Here is a 14,172-nt window from a genome sequence, read left to right as displayed (position 1 = left end):
CTCAGCTGGATGCTCATGTCGGACGAGCTTGCGAGACAGAGACTACAACTCTGTGTTGACCATCCTCCACGCATTTGTGAGTGGTACAATCATTTGGTCGTTGCTCACATAATCCGGCTCTTCGTCGCCATCGGGATTGATGAGCGAAGGTTGTACCATAGTCCCCTTCCTGTAAGCTACAAGTGGTGTAGTCTTAGTGGAAGAAAACGAGAGCTATTCGAAGGGCGTAGCAGCCGCGGAGCCTTCGAGAGCGGTCGTCCGAGTGGGCGCGCAGAGGAGAGCGATGCGCGCCTAAATCTCCTCCTGCATGCGTAGACTCACTTCTACGCGACGCTCGTGCCTCGCTTCGCTTAGAATACCATCTACGCATGCAGGAGGAGATTTAGGCGCGCATCGCTCTCCTCTGCGCGCCCACTCGGACGACCGCTCTCGAAGGCTCCGCGGCTGCTACGCCCTTCGAATAGCTCTCGTTTTCCCCACCCTCCACACCCTCTTCACGCAGCACACGCCGCCAAAAACCCAATGTGTGCTTTTTTTCTTTATAGATTTGTTTTGTTTTTGTCTTTGTTTTGTTTTGTTTTTGTCTTTGTTTTGTTTTGTTTTTGGCTCGACGTGTCTACCCTGCGGCCCAGCAGTGGCAATGGGAGCGCAGGGCTGCGGTATCAACCCGCCCGCCCTCGCGGCTCACCCGTTGCCCCTCAGGTCCAGGCACACTCTTCGAGTCGGGCAGCCCTGCGGGCTGCGCCCCACACCGCCAATCATTCCCCTCTCGCTCTCTTGCAACTGACCATCCAAGCTCACTCAGTAATAATGAGGCGGGCTGCTGGTACGCCTCGCTTCACACGTGACCATCATATCCGCCACGCCGGTCATCGTATCCCAGTGCATAGACCAGTGAACGCGCTGGTTGAGACGCGTCGCCACACGGTCACGCGGTCTACGCGCTGCAACTGCAAGTGGTTTGCCGCATCTTCATCTTGGCCGCATCCCTCTGTCGCCGCTAGCATCTGCATGTACCACCCCTCCGGAAGAAACGTATGTAACATTCCAGAGGTCGCATCAAGGCTCATCGGGACGTGATCGTAACGCGGCGGCCTCTCACTAGACCTCACTGCTCAAATGCTTGGCTCGGGGAGGATGTCTCGGGAGTCAATGTTATTCTGCATGTCCATCATCATTCTGATGACCTCCCGGCTTATCCAAGGCTGAATGCAGCCTGCATGCAGCCAACATGCAGCCTATAGCGGCGGATATGAACACTCGCCGACGCTAGTACGAGTTAGAGCATCGCGTCTAAACGTGCTGAAACCGTCTGGCATCACGATGGGCGCCCGACCTGCGCTCGAAGAGGTCTTCAATATTCAATTGTCAAGGGCATCCAAGTACATCGTTTCCTCTGTCACCGCCTCAGCTCGCTCTAACATAGATAGGAGGATGCCGCGTGCCAATATGCTACTTCTCTTCGCAACCGGTGCGGTACCACAGTAGTACATATACCGTTATTCCACCCTGCTTGCCCTGGCACGACTTGGTATGTCTTCCCTGAATATCGCGGCGACTTTGCACACGCACATGAAGCAGGATGTATCCTTGATGAGGTATGCATATTCTCTCGACTTCACACACGTTGTTCAAAGTACGACTACGACTCATGTAGTGCCGAGACGGTCAGTACCAGCTCAGTCTCATCTGCTCTTCGCTTCTCATGTCCACGTTGATACAGGCCGTGGAGAAACTACTCACCTCATGCATCGCATTTGTTCGCGGTGTTCAGGAGAGCCCTTGTCCTATAAACCGGCTTCCACCAGAGTTGCTGAACCACGTCTTCGACTACATCCCCAGTAGGCCCCAGATACCAGAAACACCCACCAGAGACGCGTCTACGGCCTTTCGGATATGGAGACCCACAGTCCTTGACATCAGGAGCTCGGTCGTTCTCTCGCAGGTCTGTTGGTATTGGCGCGATGTCTGCTTGCAGTCATCTACAATGTGGGCCCATATCCTTGATTCGCAGCCTTTCGAGCTCGACACTGTGCTCGAGCGGTCCCGGGAGCTCCCTCTGAAAATTCTGATGACATTCTCAGAGCTTCGCTCGCTGCAATTTTTGTCGGAGCAGAGCCACCGCATACAGGAGATACACTGGATACAGCTCGACATGCAGCGCAGCGGTGCTTGTCTGAGCTTCCCCGCTCCCGCGCTGCGTGCCCTGACACTCACCGGGCCGCGCTCTTCAACGAGCTACCACGGCGCGGATTCGTACCTCGACGACAGCTGTCCCATCCTCTTCAGCAATCAGACCCCGGCCCTCGCACACCTCTCGCTCTGCAGCCTCCCCTGGCTCCCGCACAACCGTTTCGACGGCCTCACATGCCTCTACATCGACAGCTGCCACGGACCCAATCTGCTCATCCGCCTCCTCAGCCTCCTCAGCGGCTGCCCCCTCCTAGAGCACCTCGTCCTCTCCGCGCTCTCCGACCTCGCGCCCGCCCGGGCCGACGGCGTCGTCGCCCTCGGCGCGCTGCGCACGCTCGTGCTAAAGCAAGTCCATGCAGACGACGGCGCACTGCTCCTCAGACACCTTGCGCTCCCCGCGTCGACCGCGCTCCGCCTCGCGGACATCTTCCCTTGCGCTGCATCCCTCCCTGAAGCGCTCGCGGTGCTGCCGCCCGTCAGCGGGGTCGCGCGGCTCGCGCTGGACCTGACCGCGGGGAGACCATGCGTGTGTGCGGTGGGCGAGGAGTCGGGCGTGCGCGTCGATGAGTACACGTCGTGGTTCCACTACGAGTTCTGGCTGGGGACCGCTCCCGTGCTCGTGTCCCGGGCGCAGGTCAGGGAGCTGTGGCTGAGGGCGAGCGGGCCTGTCGACAGGAAGCACGGCGCGGCATTACACAGTCTGATCAAGGCACTGCCGGAGCTCGAGCTCCTCGTCGTCAACGACGATGTTGTAGAGCTATTGAGCTCGATGCAGGGCACGGTCCCGACGTGCTCCGGTCTCACATCTATACACGTACATTGCGAGGGCCGCATCGCTGCGCGGTCGATCGTCGACGGCCTGCTCGCCAACAAGACACAGCTGGCGGGCAAGAGTGTGGTCGTGTGCTGCATGCCGGCGTTTCGGTTCGTGCGCGAGGAGTGGAAGGAGCTGGACAAATGCTTTCGTTCTGTGGAGTATAGGTTCTGCGAGAGCACCCCGGAGATGGCGATGCCTACGGTATGTAGCGTTGCTGGACATATGCTCTGGCCATCCTGGCGTGAGGCGTAGCGGGTGTCGTCTGGGCGATAGGTCAGGGTAGGCTGAGAAGTGTACATACCGCGTTAAATTGGCAGCTAAGCCGTTTCCTGGCTCTTTCTTGGGGGGGAAGTAAATCATATCATGATGATTGATGTCGTCAATATGTTCTGAATCCGACCTACGGGTAGTGTTCGATATTCCTGGCGTTTACACCCGTGTGCCCGTGCACGGAGTGCGATATGACAGGTTTCCAGTGAGACGCAATCACTAGTCCTTAACCTGTTCCTCGAGCCAACCCCACAGCTTCTCGCCCAACGCATCATCATACGCTTCTGACCTGCACTGGCCTACCCTCGCCCAGGGAATGAGATACTGTCAGGGTGTGTGAGCCGCAAGCACGCCTAGTGAATGACCACCCGCCTACCTTGCCGTTGTAATCCAGCGTCTCTGGCATGGTGCCCGCCCAGAGTTGGGTGAGTGCGCCGTAAGGCGCGTCGTACAGAACGAGATTCTGCGGCTGTCAGGGATGGGATGTGTGTAGGGAGATAATTAGTGACGTACCATAATCTTGCGGAGGATCGTGGGAGCGTAGCGTTGCAGCTCGGTTTGGATGTTCCCTAAGGAGCACAGAAACTGTGAGCAGTGCTCTGGCCTCGCCGTATGGCTCGTGTGTTACCTGGATTGCACGACGTAGACACGATGCCTTGGTCTGCATACCGCTTTGCAAACTCGCGAGCAACCACAACGTTGCCCTGCAACGCGGTCCGTCAGCAACACACCCGGACGCCTCGCAATGGCACGCACGAATTTGCTCTGCGAGTACAACGTGGTCGTTATCATCCGCCGTCGAGCTGGGCTGTCCCTGAACGCGTCGAAGTTGAGCGTATAGCCGTAGGCCGCGCTCGAGGAGGTGGTGACGATTCGAGCGTGGTGGTCGGGCGAGGTATCTTTGCCGGCGACGAGTGCTGGGATGAGGAGCTTTGTGAACAAGAAATGGCCTAGGCATCGTCAGGGTATGCAATGTGAATTGGAAGGTAGAAGGCTCACCGAGGACGTTTGTGCCGAATTGCAGATCGTAGCCGTCTGCGGTAAGCAGCTCACGCGGAGGCCACATAACGCCTCTGCAACCCTAGTTCATGGCGTGTCGTAGGGAATTATAGTAAAGAGCACGCACGCGTTATTGAAGAGAATGTGTAGCTCTTTCTCCTTGCTGCCATGTTCAGACCCAATCAGTGCATGTCTCAGGGCTTCTGACGTCTGGGTAGTGGGCACCTCATGAATTCTTCTGCTGACTTTCGAACGGAAGCAAGGCTGCTCAAGTCGAGCTCAAGGAATATGGCCTCCTTGCCTGTTTGCTGCACAAGCTCCTTGATCGCAGCGTCCGCCTTTTCCTTGCTCCTGGACGCCATGTATACCTTCGCGTTGTGCTCGAGAAGGGCCTAGAGCGCATGAGTTCGCTTTCCAGACTGAACCCTGGTGGCAGACATACCTTGATCGTTTCCTTGCCGATGCCAACATTTCCTCCTGGGTCGATAGTTCGTCAGGCTTTAGCATACACAACGCGCATGCACATACAGACCTGTGACGATTACGACCCGTCCAGTCAAGTCCGGCATCTGCTCGGGAGTAAACGCCGACTTTGGCGGGAAGGCCTGAGCCAGGGCCGCGAGCTGGTTTCCCATTCTTGTTCAGCGCAGATGGCGACAATGGCAGTGGATGAGAGACAGTGCGGTGAGTGGACGATGTCGGTAGCTATGGGAGCCTCACGGGCGACGACGGTGCTGCGCGAGGATGGGCGTGCGAATAGGGCATGGCGACAGTATTCGGATTCCCAGTGGATGTACTATTCTCGGTAGACCAGTCAAATCCGTGGCAGCCGGCCTCGATAGCAGTGGGAACAGCCAAGTTGAATGAGCGAGCAAGCGTGCGCGACGCCGAGCCTCGACGAAGCTTGACGCGCCGAGGTCGTGACCGTGAGTCGGAAAGCTTGACCGCTGGCCACCTTCAGGAGGATCCTACTGCAACTTCTCACTGCCTGGCTCGATACAAGTCCTACTGTCCCACCGACTTTCAGCTTAGGTTGTGCTCTCTGTTCCAAGAGAAATATGCATGCCATGAGTCGGACTTAGTGTGCTTGCAATGGCTGATGCTCACAATTCAGATCCAAGTTCAAGCTGCATGCTACCCAAATGCTACCGCTCAGGCTCCGCCGCGTTACTCTGACGATAATATGTACAGATGGGCCGCAAGGGAACTTGCTTGAAGTGCCTGCTGGGGACTCCCGGATCCAGGCCTGCATAGCCGTTACGAGGTACGCTACGGCCATTTGGAATGCGAGGCGTGCTAGACAAGCGCAGAATGATTGAACGATTGGGGAAACAGGGCGTGGCGCCGATGTGGCCGCTTGTGTGTGCCTCAGTAGGTGCGCGCGGGTGACGGACGACATGTGTGTGTGTGACAGAATGCACACTTATAATGTGCCGTGCGGCACCCGCCTTCAACATAGCGTCCGTTACTAATTCGTAGTAGAAGAGACCGCTCCTTTCCCTTCACTACCACTGCTGCTCCTCCTGAGTACTGAGTAGCCGCGTTCACTTATAGGCACTATGGGCTCATCACAATCGAGGAGCATAGTATCGGACCCAGACAAGTTCGCGCAGCGTGTTCAACACGAGTCGGGGAACTTGAAAACACCAATACGTCAGTATGACTACATCATAGTTGGAGGAGGTACGTCGTTGTATGACACCGTAAATCGTTGTCACCGAAGTTGACTGCATCATTTCAGGCACTGCAGGATGTGTCCTTGCCTCTCGGCTATCTGAGGACCTGAACAACACTGTCTTGCTTATCGAGGCAGGCAAGAGGTGCGTGAGGGAATTGATCAAAAGTATGACCCACTCAACCTGAATTAGCCATGAAGGAGACCTACTCAGCCGCATCCCGCTTGCATATAGCAAGATGTTTCAGACATCTGTCGACTGGAGCTACCAAACCACGTGCGCAATGCTGCTGGCTCTGGGTGTGTGTGTGTGGCTAACATAGATCTAGGCCACAGCAGAAGATGTATGGTCGACGAGTGAACTGGCACAGAGGGAAGATACTGGGCGGTACGAGGTTCGCAGCAACTTGCAGTTACCTTGCATGCTTCACTCACAAACAAGTTACAACCTGTAGCGCCCTGAACTCCATGATTTGCCATCGTTGTGCACCTGAAGGTACGTTTCAACTGCCTGCGTGTTTGCGCCACACCTATGAATACAGTCTCGGATAGATTTCAACGAGTGGGAAAAACTTGGTGCGAATGGGTGGGGATATGCTGATCTTCGACCGTAATACGAAACTTCTTCCGGCAGAACTCGCACGTTAAGTGTATTTCTATTCCACAGGTACTTTGACAAAGCCGAGCGATACTGCGCCAGCTCGCTATTTCCAGGAGTCAAACGAGAAGAACACGGATTAAACGGTCCATGGCCCATGACACATAACACTCAGGCCGCGGTAGGTTGGGGGATTCTTTAAATCCAGGATATTTATTGACGCCTTCCAGCCTGTCGTGAATGCAGCCACCGACGCTTGCGTAGCGATGGGCATGCCGTACAACCCGTGAGTTCAATCGACCACAGCGACATACTCCTAAATGTCAGATATGGTCCAGAGACATGAACTCCCCCGCGGAACAATGGGAGTTGGTCCTTTCGTGGGCCACATCGACGAGACAGGCCAACGTAAGCTAGCCTATGGGATAATTCATTCAAATTGCCTCTAGCTGTCACTTACCGACTCTCAGGGAGCTCAGCCGCGGCAGCATATCTCACACCAGATGTGCTGTCGAGACTAAATTTGACTGTCGCCGTTGAGACCATGGTAGAAAAGATCATATTCTCGCAAGACCCGGGAGAAGAGCCTCGCGCGATCGCCGTGGAAGTGTCGAAAAGCCGTACCTTGCCGCGCTACCGTGCCGATGCTACGCGCGAAGTGATACTATGTGGCGGGGCGATCGCCAGCCCACAACTCCTGCTCCTCTCTGGTATCGGGCCTGCAGACGACCTGCAAAGGCTCGAAATTCCAGTCATACAAGACCTCCCTCTGGTAGGGAAGAACCTCACTGATGTTCGTGGTCACGAATCAGAACAGCGGGGTTTTACTGACACTTTTTCTTGCTGCAGCATATCGCATCAGGCCCGCTTCGTTTTCGTGCCAAACCGGCCGCGACCTGGGACCATTACAACAACCCTCTTCCCGGCGCGTTGGCCATGCTCAGATGGCTCATCACGGGAGGAGGCCCACTCGCCGCGCTCGGCACCTCATCAGGAGCATTCTTGCGCTCCTTCGACCCGGAGTGAGTCTTGACGTTCGTCGCAGGACCATCGTTGACGTTCACCCAGGGTCGCAGCGCTATCAGGTTCCTCGGAGAACCTTGCGATCAGGGACTTGACATCTGGACCTGGCGCACCAGACTTGGAACTGGTGTGGGCTCCCGTTAGCTTCTCGGTAGACAACGGTCTTGTCATACCCACTCCGGGGGCGTCTGGAATCACAATGGTGTGTTGGATCTACTGATTTTATGGACATCGCGTCACCCGCTGATATTATGCAAGGGTGCGGTCTGTCTCAAGCCTGAGAGCACCGGCCAAATCACACTGGCGTCCAATAGCGTTTGGGACAAACCCCTGATCGAGGCGAAGTGAGTTTATGACCCGATGGTACGCGCAGAGCCAACCCTTGACTAGCCCTGGGTAGCTACTTCCAGTCTGAGAGTGATCTGAATGTCGTGCTTCGCGGAACGAGGATACTACTACAGGTGGCACGCACTGAGCCGCTCGCTTCTCTGCTCGAGACGACCACAGTCACGGATCAGGAAGACACATTCTGGCCAGGACATGCTGACCCCGACAAGGCTGGTGGTCTTCGGCTCTGACCATGTCCGTTGATTCTGAATCCGCTATAGGTCACTGACGACGAGTTGAAGGCATGGATACGCCGTAGCGCCGAACCTACCTACCACGCGGTCAGTACGCACCCCACGTCTGTATATGCCACGCATCTCACTGTCTTCGTCGCTTTGCAGGTGTCGACTGCGCGGATTGGACGGGATCGAGGAACCAGCGTGGTCGACACTGAGCTTCGGGTGCACGGAGTCCAAGGCCTGCGAGTTGTAGATGCATCGGTCTTTCCTTCCCAAGTATCCGGTCACCCAGTCGCCATTATTGTTGCCATCGCTGAGAAGGCGGCCGATCTTATGAAGTCTACTGAACCCTAGGCAGGATTCATTGTACCATGTCTGTATACTGTATGGTCTGTCTCAAATATTACTACTCGCTCTCCGGATGGTCTCTCAATGCGATCGCTAGTGCGCTTCCAACTAAGCGAGACTGTTCATTACCAGCTCCTTCGCTCGCTCGGACCGCACCCGAATGTCGCACTTGAAGGGAAGTGGGAATCTGTATGAGCAGTGATGTGAGCTGAGGTTCCCGATAGAAGCAAGTATAAGTATGACTGACATCATTCCACCATCGCTGTATTCGCCAGTCGGTTTCACGAGATTGCCCTGCTTATCACTCGGTATAGCAATATTAAAGGCCGCCAACGTAGTCGCGATGGCGGTGAACAACAAGGACTCGGCGAGGTGGCGGCCAGGGCACGCGCTTTTCGGCGCAGCGTCAGTACTTCGTTTTTGGCATGGTTGACATTCGACGTACCGCCGACCAAATCCAAATATAACTTCCAACGGGTCCGTGTTGTCATCCGCATCCCGTGAGAGCCAGCGTTCTGGCCTGAACTCATCAGGCTCGTCGTACCGACTTTTGTCGTGAAGCATGGCCCTAGTTGGCGTGATCACTAGTCCATGACTGGGATTACCATCATGGCACTCACCAGAAGTTCACAATGACGATAGTCCCCTTCGGAACGAGATATCCCCGGTGGACGTCGTCTTCTGCTGGGGTCCTGACAACTACATAAGTGAGCCAATGTAAAGCAACTCAAGGATGTAACGGGGCTCACCGGCAGGTATGGGCGGACAGCAACGTAAGAGCTCTTTGAGGAGGGCCTCTACATAGGGTAGCTGCGGTCGATCGGCATACTCGGGCAGGCGTTCGTTGCCAATGACCTCATCGATCTCTTGTTGAGCTCGGCGTTGGATGTCAGGATGCATCATCATCATGAGGAAGAAAGAAGAAAGCGTCGATGTACTCTGCTTATGATCAGCTTTCGGGCTTTGAACAAAAGACGGACACGCTTACGGTGTCTGCTCCGCCTATTTGGTAGTTGTGCGTCAGCACGGCAGATTCGATCAGAGCGAATGCTGCCCTCTCACCCGTGTACAACTGCGTGGCTGTAAACATGATGATTTCCCGTTCATCCTTCAGGTCAGACACCAGGGCCGCAGACGTCAAAGACGGCTTGGCCGACCCCATAGCCTATGCGCGAGTTCAGTATCGTCTCCGCGTCACACAGTCGTTGCGCGTACAATCCTCGATTCCACGTACTGATGTCCCCTTTCAGCCAGATCGGTGTATTGCTGCCGCCATCCCAGTGCGAGTTTCTTGAAATGCATGCCTGGCAGAAACGCAGGCAGCTTGGCGACTGCCTGAGAATTAGCAGTCAATCCGAGCAGATTCCCTCTACCCATGCTTACGAAACGGGATCCAGTCAACAAGGAAGCCACCGGAGACGCTAGCCTGGGCGAAATTCTGCACGGTGATATCTGCCATTTCCACATACGGGTCGTGCTCTCCCTCGACTTCGTAGCCATGCGACATTAACAGAGTGATCCCAGCCGTGAGCCTGAACGCAGCAAGTTAGTTGGGACAGACCGGACCGCGCATACAATGACGTACTTTCTGATATGCGCCATTAGCTTGTCCGGGCTACGCAAAAGACCGTACAAAAGTATGTCGTTCTTCTTGGCTAGCATAGGGTCGAACTGTCTGAGCTCTCGTGGTTGGAGGACCAGATGGAGCAGCTTCCTGGCTTTGCGGAGACGGAGAGGGTCGCCTTCGAACACGACTCCGCGATCCATACCGGCACTAGAGGAGCGTGATACGTTTGCACTCTCTCCAAGACTGAGTCTGGCACGTACAGTGATACCATCCGGGGAATCGGGCGACCGGAGTAGAGGTGCGACTTTCCTTCCAGGATGTCTCGAGCCTCGCTGGCAGAGTTGAGTACAAGCATGTGCGTGTGCAGAACGCGCAGCGAGTACACGGGACCTGATACGGACCGGTCAGCGAAACGATTTAGTAACGCGTCTACACACCACGCACCATATTGCTCGCTATACGCTGTGAGCGTGAGCCACATTCGCTTAAACGGCAAGATATTCCCGATTAGAGGTATAGCCTTCGGGCCAGGAAACAGAGGTGGGCGTGCGTGGCGTGCCTTAACGGACAGCGACCACGCTGAAATAATAAATAGCGCTATACACGAAAGCGTGAGTATCATAGTGGCAATCGTCCAGCTGGAGGCTAAGGGTGCTGTCGGGGGCCGAACGTCGCAGGTCTAGCTAGTGTGTGTTTGCTTGAGCTTCAGGAGGTCCGGGGTGAGGGGAGTTCAGCACTGTCCGAGTCGTCTGGCGTTGGTTCCTCGTGGAGGAGGGGGCCGTGGATGTAGTAGCGCCCACCAGCATCTTGCCAACACGACAGCGCTCAGTACTTGAGTTGCGACAGATGCCCTCGGGTACGGCCGCTGAAATTGAACTTTATGAACGCTCGGCCCTGTGAGGCTGCGGTCGGAGGAGGCAGGAGGTTATCGCCATTCAGCGCGAAGTAAGTTACCGACGACAAGGGCTGGCGCTGTGGCGTGTGCTATTCGAGTGATGGCTCGGGCCCCGAACTGCCCCGAACTGCCCAGCACAGTGGGCTAGCTACAAACATATTCAGCCTGTTCGCACCGTACAGACAGCGTTGAGCCGCTGTACTACCACTGACATGACCTGAGTACTTACCAGTAGTATGGTGGAGGACATCGACGCCAACTCACTGGCCAGCGCTAACTTTAATCATAAGTACCTCCACTGAACACTAGCGTGCAGTACACGGTGGCACGAGGGACTCCACAGGACGATTCACCGCAGATTGCTACCATCCATTGTCTGTATTCAATCTGCATCAAATATCATGATTCGCTTCAAATTCTCAATGCAATCGTCGGTCTGACTAAGCGACACTGCTCGTTACCAGCTCTTTCGCTCGCTCGGACCGCACCCGAATGTCGCACTTGAAGGGAAGTGGGAATCTGTATCAGTACAGTAGTAATGTGAGCTGAGGTTCACGATGGAAGCAAGCATGACTGACATCATTCCTCCATCGCTGTATTCGCCGGTCGCATTCACGAGTTCGCCCTGTTCATCCCTTGGTATGGCGATATTAAAGGCCGCCAACGTGGTCACGATGGCGGTGAACAACAACGACTCGGCGAGGTGGCGCCCAGGACACACGCTTTCCGGTGCAGCGTCAATCCATTATCGGCATGAGTGTCATAATGTCATCGAACGTACCGCCGACCGAACCCGAATGTAACTTCCAACGGGTCCGTGTTGTCGTCCGCATCCCGTGAGAGCCAGCGTTCTGGCCTGAACTCGTCAGGCTCGTCGTACCGGCTTTTGTCGTGAAGCATGGCCCTGGCAGGTGTGATCACCAATTCACAATTCCAGGCACCGTCAAGCAAGGCACTCACCAGAAGTTCACAATGACGATAGTTCCTTTCGAAACGAGATATCCTCGGTGGACGTCGTCTTCTCCCGGAGTCCTGGCAACTACATAAGTGAGCCTACGTAAGGCAAATTAAGGATGTGACGGAGCTCACCGGCAGGTATGGGCGGACAGCAACGTAAGAGCTCTTTGAGAAGGGCCTCGACATAGGGTAGCCGCGGTCGATCGGCATACTCTGGTAGGCGTTCATTGCCAATGACCTCATCGATCTCTTGTTGAGCTCGGCGTTGGACGTCAGGATGCATCATCATCATGAGGAAGAAAGACGAAAGCGTCGAAGTGCTCTTCTCACGGTTGTTTAGCAGGCACATTCCCAAAAGATTGGCACACTTACGGTGTCTGCTCCTCCTATGCGTCGTCCTGCGTCAGCCGGGTATCACCAACCACAGCGAAGAGGCTCTCTCACCCGTATACACCTGCGTGGCCGTGAACATGATGATATCGCGTTCGTCTTTCAAGTCAGAATCTAGGGCCGCAGAGGTCAAAGACGGCTTAGCCGTTCCCATAGCCTTTGCACGAGTTGAATTTCATGATGGCATTGCAGACAATTTACGCACGCACAAAGTTTGATTCTGCGTACTCTTGTCCTTTCTCCGCCAGATCCGTATATTGTTGCCTCCAGCTTAGCCCAAGCCTCTTGAAGCCCATGCCAGGCAAGAATGCAGGCAGCTTGGCCACTGCCAGACGATGAGCACCAATCCCAAATTTATGCTTTTTGAATAGGCTCACGAAAGGGGATCCAGTCAACCAGAAACCGACCCGATGAGTTAGCCTGGGCGAAATTCTGCACGGTGATGTCTGCCATCTCTACATATGGATCGTGATCTCCCTTGACTTCATAGCCATGCGACATGGACAGAGTGATCCCAGCTGAGAGCCTGAGCGCAGCACGTCAGTCGGGCCAAACTGGTGCAGAAATCAATGTCGTACTTTCTGATGTGCGCTACTAGCTTATCCGGAGTGCGCAGAAGGTCGTTCAAGAAGACATTGTTTCTCTCCACCAGGATTGGGTTGAAACGTCTAAGCTCCCGTGGCTGGAGGACTAGATGGAGGAGCTTCCTGGATTTGCGGAGGCGAAGAGGGTCGCCTTCGAAAAGGACTCCGCGGTCCATACCGGCACTACAGTTGCAGGGCATGAATACTTGCACTTCTCAGAGGAAGTGGGGCTAGTACGTACAGCAGAACCATCTGAGGGATCGGACGGATAATGTACAGATTCGATTTGCCTTCTAGGAGTTCCCGAGCTTCAGCAGCAGAGTTTAGTACAAGCATGTGCTTTCGGAGGACACGCAGCGAGTACATGGGACCTGATGCGGAGCGGTCAGCAATGCATCGGAGCGACGCATCCATAGTACACTACGCACCATACTTCTCACTGTAGGCTGCGAGCGTGAGCCACCTTCGCCTGGATGGCAGGATATTCCCGATGAGAGGCAGGCCCTTTGGTCCAGGGAAGCGGGGTGGACGAGCACGATACGCCCTGACGGACAGCGACCATGCTGAGATAACAAATAGCACTATGCATAGTAGCGGAAGTATCATAACGGCACTCGTCCAGTTCTACGTTGAATATGCTGTCGAGAGCCAGACGTCCGAGTCAGTCGCGGAGCCAGCGTATGTGCAGTTGAACTCCAGGAATACCGGGGTGAAATAGGTGCAGCACCGTCCGACTGGGGTCGTCTTGAGGTCGTCTGGTCTTGGTTCTTGGCGCCAGCGGAGGTTTTCATCACGGCACTGGCATAGCGCTGCACGAAGATCGAAGGCCTATCCAATGTAGCAGTGTCCATTTCCAGATCCGAGGATGTTCCCGACGGCAGGGAGCGCGCTAGTGGCGCCGCCACGGGTGATATTTTTGAGTCCATGAAAATGTCCTAATACTTAGGGTCCTCCGTGGCACACCGCAGTCATTGAGATGCAACGTGCTGGCGCCGTATACAGACAGCGCTGAGTCGGCGAGCCGCCATGGTACATAGCCACAGACGCCGAGGCTACCACAACACTCCAACCGCGCGCATACTTCCATCCAGAGTACGTTTAGTATCATTCACATACACTCCACGACGGGGTCACAAGATTTGATGAACCTACTGTATCCCTCATGCGGGTTTGTCGCCTCCATCCTCTGAGCCTCGGAAGTTTCAAGAATATACAACGGTTCTACCTGCCGAACTCTGTCATCTGCTACATGTTGACACTATAAGTACATACCAACACAACTGACATTGC

General features: G+C 55.2%; 2 protein-coding genes across 2 annotated transcripts; both read right to left on the bottom strand.

Moving 5' to 3' along the window:
• Positions 1-8,597: 8,597 nt before the first annotated feature.
• B0H18DRAFT_941674 (cytochrome P450) lies at positions 8,598-10,980 on the bottom strand (the record flags this gene model as incomplete). Its single annotated transcript, XM_048041878.1, has 11 exons — positions 10,501-10,980; positions 10,317-10,446; positions 10,075-10,263; positions 9,873-10,021; positions 9,705-9,820; positions 9,552-9,654; positions 9,239-9,442; positions 9,110-9,188; positions 8,935-9,057; positions 8,737-8,880; positions 8,598-8,676 (listed from the first exon to the last, which is right to left on the bottom strand). The coding sequence occupies exons 1-11, from the start codon at positions 10,676-10,678 to the stop codon at positions 8,598-8,600; spliced, it is 1,494 nt and encodes a 497-aa protein (XP_047885916.1). The 5' UTR covers positions 10,679-10,980.
• A 31-nt stretch (positions 10,981-11,011) lies between these two features.
• B0H18DRAFT_941670 (cytochrome P450) lies at positions 11,012-13,736 on the bottom strand. The gene is made up of 14 exons (XM_048041877.1): positions 13,588-13,736; positions 13,311-13,520; positions 13,124-13,253; positions 12,877-13,065; positions 12,676-12,824; positions 12,508-12,623; positions 12,353-12,455; positions 12,281-12,294; positions 12,041-12,230; positions 11,912-11,990; positions 11,733-11,855; positions 11,530-11,673; positions 11,181-11,470; positions 11,012-11,116 (listed from the first exon to the last, which is right to left on the bottom strand). Exons 2-13 carry the CDS (start codon positions 13,486-13,488, stop codon positions 11,392-11,394), a joined length of 1,494 nt encoding a protein of 497 aa, XP_047885915.1. The 5' UTR covers positions 13,489-13,520; positions 13,588-13,736; the 3' UTR covers positions 11,012-11,116; positions 11,181-11,391.
• Positions 13,737-14,172: the final 436 nt, after the last annotated feature.

Source organism: Fomitopsis serialis (assembly GCF_022376445.1).
Source record: "Fomitopsis serialis strain Sig1Antser10 chromosome Unknown B0H18scaffold_197, whole genome shotgun sequence".
NCBI lineage: Eukaryota > Fungi > Basidiomycota > Agaricomycetes > Polyporales > Fomitopsidaceae > Fomitopsis > Fomitopsis serialis.
Note: the sequence above shows the minus strand (reverse complement) of the source record. Positions and strands in the feature narration are given on the sequence as shown.

Excerpts from the sequence above, each read along its gene's own strand:
- B0H18DRAFT_941670 (XM_048041877.1), bottom strand. The coding sequence starts at position 13,488 with ATGATACTTCCGCTACTATGCATAGTGCTATTTGTTATCTCAGCATGG. Across the intron at positions 13,254-13,310 it reads AGCCTACAGTGAGAAGTATG|GTCCCATGTACTCGCTGCGT; the intron begins GTGCGTAGTGTA and ends GCTCCGCATCAG. Across the intron at positions 12,825-12,876 it reads CTAGTAGCGCACATCAGAAA|GCTCTCAGCTGGGATCACTC; the intron begins GTACGACATTGA and ends TGCTGCGCTCAG.